At 42.2% G+C, this 9,580-nt stretch overlaps 1 protein-coding gene across 1 annotated transcript in view; it reads left to right on the top strand.

Annotated features, from left to right (window-relative positions):
• The window catches only part of NUP43 (nucleoporin 43), a 12,413-nt gene that overhangs the window by 1,285 nt on the left and 1,548 nt on the right, over window positions 1-9,580 (top strand). The window contains exons 2-7 of the mRNA XM_018565645.1: window positions 1,920-2,042; window positions 3,812-3,889; window positions 5,169-5,340; window positions 6,208-6,343; window positions 7,722-7,873; window positions 8,056-8,175. Coding sequence (XP_018421147.1) covers window positions 1,920-2,042; window positions 3,812-3,889; window positions 5,169-5,340; window positions 6,208-6,343; window positions 7,722-7,873; window positions 8,056-8,175 — 781 coding nt within the window. The remainder of the gene's footprint in view (window positions 1-1,919; window positions 2,043-3,811; window positions 3,890-5,168; window positions 5,341-6,207; window positions 6,344-7,721; window positions 7,874-8,055; window positions 8,176-9,580) is intronic.

The raw sequence follows: 9,580 nt of genomic DNA, 5'->3' as shown, positions 1-9,580 counted from the left end.
GTGCTACATGTATTTGCCCCCTAGTCATAGGCTCAGTGCTACATGTATTTGCCCCCTAGTCATAGGCTCAGTGCTACATGTATTTGCCCCCTAGTCATAGGCTCAGTGCTACATGTATTTGCCCCCTAGTCATAGGCTCAGTGCTACGTGTATTCCCCCCCTTAGGCATAGGCTCAGTGCTACGTGTATTCCCCCCCTTAGGCATAGGCTCAGTGCTACGTGTATTCCCCCCCTTAGGCATAGGCTCAGTGCTACGTGTATTCCCCCCTTAGGGCCTGTTCACACGACGTCCGCTTTGTGTGCTGACCGGCTCCGTACGCTGCTGCACTCAAAAAATGCATCCCAATGTATCCCTATGTGTTTTATGGGCTCCAGTTCTCACGTGCGCAGTCCGTTCAGCTTACGACAGAAAAAATACTGCATGTCACATTTTGTCAGGTCCGGAAACGGAACGGATACGCAAACGCGTCAAAAACGCACTGTGTTGCAGCTAACATACTAACAGCCCCACTCCAGCAAAAAAAAAAAACGCGGCCAAAAACGCACTGCATCAGCAGCTCCACGTCTGCTGATCAGGACCTGATCTCATGTGAACAGGCCCTTAGGCATAGACTCCCAGAGGCAGAAGCATGATGAGATTTGTAGCCAAGGTTGCCTACCTCTGCCCCAGCCACTAGATCAGTGCTGCGTGTGTTTCCCCCCTAGCCACTAGATCAGTGCTGCGTGTGTTTCCCCCCTAGCCACTAGATCAGTGCTGCGTGTGTTCCCTCTACCTACTAGATCAGTGCTGCGTGTGGTCCCCCCACCTACCCGGGTTTAGGGAAACCCGCAGAGCCCAGTGTGTACCTAGAACCTGACAAGGAGAACTAAAGCCCCACTTACACCTTCGCAAACGTGAATGGGGCCTAACACTGGCCCTAAGGCCCCGTTCCCACTGCGCGATATGCAAATCGCGTGTTTGTCAATGCAAGCTTGCTCAATGCAAGCTTGAACGCGATATCGCGCGGCAAATCTCGTGATATCGCGTTCAAGCTTGCATTGCGCAAGCTTGAATCGCGGCTAAATCCGCTCCAAAAAGGGTCTTGCTGTAGCGACACACGACCCGCAACAGCAGGACCCTTTGCCCCATTGAAATGCATTGGAGCGCGATATCGCGCGGTAATTTGCTGCGATATCGCGGGGATTACCGCACGATAAATCGCTCAATGTGAACAGGGCTTAAACGGAGGTGAATGAAAAAAAAATCAATGAATTATCCGATCCATGTTAAACAACTGGATGGAGGAATATCCAATGCCAACTGTTGTATTCTGAAACCCAGCACCTATGGCTCTCAGAATACACAAAGTAGCTAATTGGTTGCAGTTTGTCTAACAATTTTTCACTCAGCTGCTTTGGGAAAATTCAATTGAAAAATGAAGGAGCCACCCACAGATTGAATATCGGTCTATTTAGCAGAAAATGATCAAAATTCGATCCTTGTATGGCCAGCCTTAGTATTTTTAAATGCTTGCCTTGCAAAATATATTTGTCTAGTCAAGGAAAAGTATTGCACTATTTTGACTTTCCTGCTATTCTCTTTGGCCAGTGCAGTTTAACACTTTATTGCTTGTGTACGTTTCAGTCATGCCATATTCCCATTCTGCACAATGCTAATGTAAAGTTCAGCATATGCACTTTTAGATTCAGGTGTCCTGCTTGGTTGTTGGGCATTTCCTGTACAGTACAATTAGCCTTCTAGTTAGGACAAGTTTGACCAGTCCAGAAATGCATTGGATTGTGAATGAATAGTAATATTTAATGACTAAATCAATAATAATAATATACAGTATATATAATAGAAAAAGCGGTTTCCATGAAGAAAATTGAATCTGCTAATCATTCTACTGTCATGACTTTTTTCAATTATGTTTTTTTAGGAAAACAAAGTGTCCATATGGTCCACTGGAGATTTTGGAACAATTAATATGGATGAAGATTACTTAGTGGAACCTAAATTGTTGTGTGACATCAGACACAGAGGCGATGTAACAGACCTGCAGGTGTAGTCCGTTTTACAGATCTGTATTAAGAACATAAGTGCTGTTTTGTATTGCACAGTAAAACCTAATGAAAGAAGCCGTGTTATACCACCATTAATTTATAGTGCTAAACTGAGCAATTGGGGGAGAAGGCGTTATTAAGAGAGGTGACAAAAAACCTGATGGTTACTCTGACTGAGCTCCAGAGATCCTGTGTGGAGATGGGACAAGGTTCCAGAAACACAACCATCACTGGAGCCCTGCACTGATCTGGCCTTTATGGCAGAGTGGCTAGGAACACATGAAAACCCGCTTGGAGTTTGCACCTGAAGGACTCTGACTGACTGAAGAATAAGATTCTCTAGTCTGATGAAACCAATATTAAACTGTTGGGCCTCAATTCTAAACGTTATGTCTGGAGGAAACTAGGCACCGCTTATCACCTGTCCAATACCATCCCAACAGTGAAGCATGGTGGTGGCAGCATCATGCTTTGGGGGAGTTTTTCAGCAGCAGGGACTGGGAGACTGGTCAGGGTTAAGGGAAAGCTGAATGGAGCAAAGTACAGAGATATCCTCAATGAAAACCTGTTCCACAGCACTCAAGACCTCAGACTGGGCCAAAGGTTCACCTTCAGACATGACAACAATCCTAAGTACAAAGCCAAGACAACACAGGAGTGGCTTAAGCATAACTCCGTGATGGCCTTCCAGTGGCCCAGCCAGAGCCCTGACTTGAACCCTATTGAATATCTCTTGAGAGACTTAAAAATGGCTGTCCACCGACGGTCCCCATCCAACCTGACTGAGCTTGAGAGGATTTGCAAAGAAGAATAGCAGAAAATCCCCCGCCCCTGCCTTCCTGACCAATCAATATGGAGGCGGCTAAACAGCATGGAGCTGGCTTCCTGGCCAATCGGGAAGCCGGGCAGTGAGTTATAACCCACCGCCTGGCTTCCTGATTGGCTGGGAAGCCAGCTCCATGTTCCCTCACGGCACTGCCGGTTAGAGGAAATCTTCTGACCGGAAGTTCTGGTATCGGAGCATTTGGTCGAGTCCGAGTAATCGCCCAAATACTCCGTATCAGCACCGATACTAGTATCGGCACTGATACCAGTAATGGTGCATCCATACATAACACTATAGACAGGGCTTGAAAAATTTTGATAGTGTCTCACCAGTCAGTCAAAAATTTCACCAGTCAGCATGACCGGACTATAGCCTTGCAATTTATGTTAAAGTTTGGGGACAGATGGAGCTTTGTTTTGGAGGTATATAATCTTCTTCTGATACAAGCGATCGAGTGTCTCTCGAGACGCTCGATCGCTTGACTGTAAAGCTCCCGGCCGGCCGTGTATTTACAACGGCCGGCTGGCCGGGAAGCTGCTCGTCGGGCTCCACCGTCTGCTCGTCGCAGACGAGTGGATTTTTCGAGCCCTGACTATAGAGGTCTGCAATTCCTGAAGAAGTTGGACTTGCAGCACTGAAAGACAGCCTGTTATGATTGATACAGCTTGTCCTGATGGGTTCTCTTTAAAGGGGGGGAAGGAAATTATGTATTTTCAACAAATATACATCTTTAGATTTATTGTAGTAACATTTACTTTAAAGGGAAACTAATGATTTGGGTTTAAATTGCATGACAAGCCAAAATGATTGCCTACAGAGATGCTGTGCTTGGCCCTAATGATCATTGGCAATACCTACTATATCATATAGTGCTGCTTATAGTCACCATAAGATTGCAGACTGGTTTTGGGTTTTTGTAACCTGGCATCATTTGTTTTGAAGTTTTTAGATCAAGAAAGAATTGTGACAGCATCTTCAACTGGAAGAGTAACAATCTTTCGTCACCATCAGACAAATCAGGTACCTTTTTATCATAAAACATTAAAGTAGTTTTGATTGTATTTTTTTTTCCTCTTGTACTTTTTATATTCCTTTTTGTGGAAGTGCTCATTTTACTTTATAGCAGTTGCAAACTTTTTGCATCTTTATAAACCCAATGAAAAATATAATTTAAACTGATTTTAAAATAGGGAATAAATAACTGTTGTTAGTGCAAAAGTCATATTAGCTGGACTTCATCACCCATTTTATTTTTAAAAATCATTGAAATTACTTGGGGGGGAATTTATCCAAACTGGAGCAGACAAAAACTGGAGCAGTTGTGCATGGCAACCAATCAGCTGATTGTTTGCCATGCACAACTGCTCCAGTTTTTGTCTGCTCCAGTTTGGATAAATTCCCTTCCTTGTTTTTTTATGAAAAATGTGGGGCTTAGGGCTTGTTACTCAGCAAGATGTTCTAGATTTATTGTTTTGTCTCTTTTAAAAACCTGCACTTTAAAAAGAAGTCGCCAGTGGTAGCTACTTTAGTTCTATCCCAACAATTAATTTAAGGAATTCTTTAACAGCCAGTTTAAGTCCCATTACTTGAAAGTATAGATAGGCCTAAGGAAAATGTCACTTTTCCCATGCAGTCATGAAGCTGTTTTCTATGCTCATTTAAATTAAAGTAACACATAACTTGGGAGTTAAATCTTAAAAATGCATTCAAGAACTTTTACAATTAACAAAAATGTATCTTATTTCTGTATCGCTTAGTTGTAGATCCTCAAATCATCTCTGAATTGGTGCTGACACTTTCCTTCCTTCTGGAGGGTGGCTATTTATGATCGCTATGTGTGCTGTAAAGTAGCCACCATTACAATCTCAATTAAAATTGGTAAACTAAACGTCAGATTGTAATCCATCAGGGGAGTGAGGTTGGAGCAGTGACTACTTTACAACACACACAGGGACCATGGGGAACAAAAGTAGCCCCCCTCCAGAAGGAAGGACAGTGCCAGCACAAATTCAGAGATGATTTGAGGATCTACAGCCGAGTGATACACAAATAAGATACATTTTTGTTAGCAGTTAAGGTACATGTATATATTTTTAAGATTTATTCCTGAGTTTAGTGTCACGTTAACACTGGTCTTGAGTCCTTTAAAAGGGTACAAATGTTAGAAACTATCAGGATTAGACAGCTTTTGTCAGAATATTTGAGATGTTTTGGTATGCTAGACTTTATATTTTGTTGGTTAATAAAATATTGTACTTGTACGGTGTATTACATTTTTGCTTATTTTCTTTTTCTCAAGACATTGTCAGAAAAGCAGAAATGGGAGCATGCTCATAGTCATGCTGGCTCAAATGATGTAGGAGCACCGTGCACTGGCATTGTTTGCAGCAGTCCGGATATTGTCTCTGTTGGAGAGGATGGCCGAATAAATGTTTTCAAAGCTGACAGCAAAGACATAGTTAGAACAATAGGTAAGTTATAGTTGTATTATTCATTATTATGAATCCATATCAAACAGCTATACATGGCCCAGCAGCATATTTTCTTTATTTTTTGCCCAATCATTTACAGTCATCATGTTTCCTAGATGGCGCGTGTATGAACCATCCTGGCACAGATCCCACCTTCCCCTTTGTCTCTTTCCCTTTATAGGCGGTGCTGGGTCTGTGGAGCATGGAGTTTTATGGTATCAGTATAGTTTGTTCCACTGGTTCATTTTAAAATCCCATTCTGTTTGTTGCAACCATACGTTTTAAGTTTTAAACTACAAACATGGTTTAAAGGAACATGTCACGTCTTTTCCTTTTTGAGTGACAGATCGGATATATCACAGTTTAGTGAAAGGCAGCTTAGTTTTTGGTGTTTTTTTTTGACCCTGATGCAAGTTTGTGTTCCAGGGAACAATTTAGTCAGGCAAATATACCTATATTTAGCTCTATATGATGAATATTGGTACATTCATCATACAGATCTATATGTGCAGATATTGTAGCGCAACACTTTTTTTTTTTCCTTTTGATTTACAAAAGTTTGTATATTTTTTTTCCTCATTTATATAGTGCTCTCATGTAAAGATAACTGAGGTGACTTTTGTTACAGAAATATTTTTTTATTTTTTTTTAACATCCTGTCTAGTTGTCCTTTTGGGCAATGCACCGTTACATTTATATCAGTCTTCAGGCTCATATGGATAGCTAGGATAAGAGAATATGTTGGACTCATCTGATTGTTTATTAGAACATAATGAGCCATACCTAACATGTATCCACCCAATTTTGTGATAAATGATATTGCTACAGGAAAGTGATTTATCTTCTGTATTCACTTCACTACTTTAGATGATGCAGACAGCAGTACCATGCATGCAGTAACTTTTCTCCGTACGACGGAGATCTTGACTGTCAATTCCATTGGGCAGCTGAAGATGTGGGACCTTAGACAACAGGGCAATGATCCGACACAAATATTCTCTGTGTGAGTATTAATTTTGAGAGTTAGATGGAGCTGTATTAATGTACATTCCCCCAAAAAAAACCTGTGTCCTTCAAAATATGTATAAAATTGTCTTAAAGAGTTATTTGTTAAATTAAATGAAAAAGTATTCTAGCTACAAAAATATAATAACCTGTCTTTTTTGCAGTTAGGCCCATTTCACACATTCCTAACAGGAGGTGATCCGTGCACAGATCCCCTCCTGACCGAGATAGATGTCACCATTGTGATATGCGTCTTCAGTTTTTTTCCTCCATCACAAGATGGAGGAAAAAAACGGACAATTACCCAACCAATGGTCTGAGGAATCGGATGTAAACGGACTTTTCTCCATTTACATCAGATGAGCCCTGATCTGGCATTGACAGGTCCTGTGAAACGGAACTCTGATCCCTTTGTTTTTCTAGACCTGGCTGGAGCCGGGGGTACCCTATGTAAACTGATACACATCCATTTAGATCCAGCTGCTCATAGACGTTGGGCTACTGATCAGGTCCACCTAAAAAAACTGACAGACGGACCTGAACGGAACACCCATGTGAAAGGGGCCTACGTTTCTATTAGTTGGCTTTATTTGTGATAAAGTTTTTTTAAAAGTTGGTAAATTTTAAGACTTTTTTTATTTTTAATATAAGGCTGAACTCCTGGTTAAACTAATATTGTCTTAATACAAGAGGTATGCATATCATTACATGAATGTTGGTGTCCTTTTGTAAATTTCTTCCAGATCTGCATGGCAGTTTAGCATAAACCAACTACACTTTTCCTCTGGGCAAGAGTTTCTTGTAATAAAGACTAGTCACTGCTGCTGTCATTGTGACGCATGACTGGTCTTGTATCTGCCCCCCACTTCCCTCCTGTAAGTCTTCTGCAGGCAGCCAGTAGCTGGAATACTTGTTGGTCCCACTTCCAGCTCTGCTCTGTGCACACGCTATGTGCAGCACAGAGATTACGTTCATGCTTTTTTTTTTTTTTTTTTTTACAAAGCAATACATGTCTATAGCAAAGAATTTTGGGGCGTACAAAGTAGTTGTATATCTTTTGTGGCTTATGAGGAAGTGTGCCTGGAGTTCAGCTTTATGTATGTTTTGTGTATACGGTTTTTCCATAAGCAGGATGTTACAATTTTTCTGCTCCTTTTTACCCATATCTACTTATTGGGGAGCCAGAGATGTGGAAGAACTGTCGATGGACTGGTATTTTGGGGAAAAAAGGACTTTTCTTGGCCCACTATATAAAGAGCCCATCTGATGCTATTGGGGGATATTTTAAAATGCAGGGCTTTGTGCCCAGAGTTCAGTTTTAAAGAAGGTACATAAATATTTATGTAACATCTTTTCTGTTTTCCATTTTTCATCAGAGCTAATGAGAGGGTCCCCTTACACTGCTTGAACAGGCATCCAAGTCAACAGCATGTTGTAGCAACAGGTGGTCAAGATGGCATGCTATGTATTTGGGATGTTAGGCAGAGCAAAATTCCAGTATCCTTGCTCAGCGCTCACGATGCAGAAAGTAAGTTGGCAATCTGCTTTCATGCCCTTGTAAGCATGCACCTAAAGCTTCTGTACAAGTGCAGATTCTCATTTCAAGTAGAGAAAATGAGTGGCTAAAGTTAGTGTTGTCTGCTGCAATAGCCTCCCCTATACCGTCCATTGGATATATTGCATAATACTTTTGTCTTGTGCTTTTTCTAGTGTGGGAGGTTCACTTTCACCCTTCAAAACCAGATCATATATTTACATGTTCTGAAGATGGCTCTCTTTGGCACTGGGATGCATCAACTGAAGCTGCTGAAAGACCTAACTTTCTTGTTGGTGAGCAATATATATATATTTTTTTTCTGGTTTGTTTGTGTGAGAGTTACAAGCTAAAGCTGGCACACTGGTCCATGGCGATACATTAGAATACATGTTAAAATTGTGTGTGTATAAAATAGTGGCAATACCATGGTGTTATGTGGCCACTAAGTGACCCAGGATTCTCAGCCAGAGGGGCTCCAGGAAACAATTGCTTGTGCCAGGAAAGATCTGCCTTTTCAGTCCTTTCTAGGTTTTCTGGATCATAGTTGGGATCCTGGAGCTGGGAGATTTTAGAGCTCTGGTGGGATGCAATCTTCATTCCTGGCTCCATGGCTTGGTAGCGACCAGCACCTAATTGTGCACCTGTGTACAACCCTCATGAAGAGGGTGCTGGGATGTGTTGAGGGCTCCACCTGGGGGACAGGAAAACTCCACCCAGGAGTCAGAGTGGAGCCCAGTGCAGCAGGCAGCTGCGGGTTTGTGAAACCAATTGTGCAGGTTAGCACATTACTGAGGGTGTCTGGAGGAAACAGACAGTGGCCCTGAGGATTGAGGCCAGAGCAGCAGTGCTGCAACAAAAAACTGTTAAAGGACTGGGACACTGAGTGTGTGGGATAACTTGAGAATTGGTGAGCCAATTTATGTTGTTATGCGGAAGACGAGCTATTTTTTGTTGGACTTCCTTGGTTGCCTGCCTTTGAAAAAATAATAAAGACTTTTTGTTTATGGAAAAGTCCTGTGCGAGTGCTCCTGTGAGCTCCCCAACATTTATATATAATTAGTATTTGGGGAACATAGCACATATGGTAAGCACTTAAAGGATGCAGTCCACTCTCAATACCTTCTGTTTAAGAGCTTGGAAGCCCACGTTTATTTAAACGAAAGTTCAAACATCCTCATCGGATAGGCTTGCATCCAAGCACTGCTTCAAAATAAACACAGGCTCAGCCTACCAGCTTCTAATCTTAGCATCAGGCTTATTTGACACCAGTCCGTTGTCTGTTTCTCCTCAGACTAGTCGTTAACAGTTCTCCCCAGCCTCCCTGGCTGTCTTCGTGTGCCTTCAGCGCACACACCACCTGACTCCACTCTGACTTCTGGGTAGAGTCCTCCTGACTCTTGGACAGGAACCTTTCCTGTCTCCCAGCTGGAGCCCTGAACACTTACCAGCACCCTTTTCTTAAGGGTTTCACCTGTGCAATCATTGGGTGCTCGTCACTTCTAAACTCAGGAATGGAGATTGCTTGCCTGCCAAGTCTCTTTGAAAACTCCTGGTTCCAGAATCCCAAGCCAAATCCAGAAAATCCGAAAAGAACTGCCAAGCCAGCTCTTTCCCTGTAAAGAAACTTGTTTCCTAAAACCCCTCTGGCTGAGGGTGCTAGGTGACCATAATACCAAATGTTACAGTGACACAGCACTG

This window comes from Nanorana parkeri, unplaced genomic scaffold (genome assembly GCF_000935625.1).
Source record: "Nanorana parkeri isolate BGI_ZX_2015 unplaced genomic scaffold, ASM93562v1 scaffold869, whole genome shotgun sequence".
NCBI lineage: Eukaryota > Metazoa > Chordata > Amphibia > Anura > Dicroglossidae > Nanorana > Nanorana parkeri.
The sequence above is the reverse complement of the archived record's forward strand: the minus strand, read 5'-3'. Positions and strand labels throughout refer to the sequence as shown.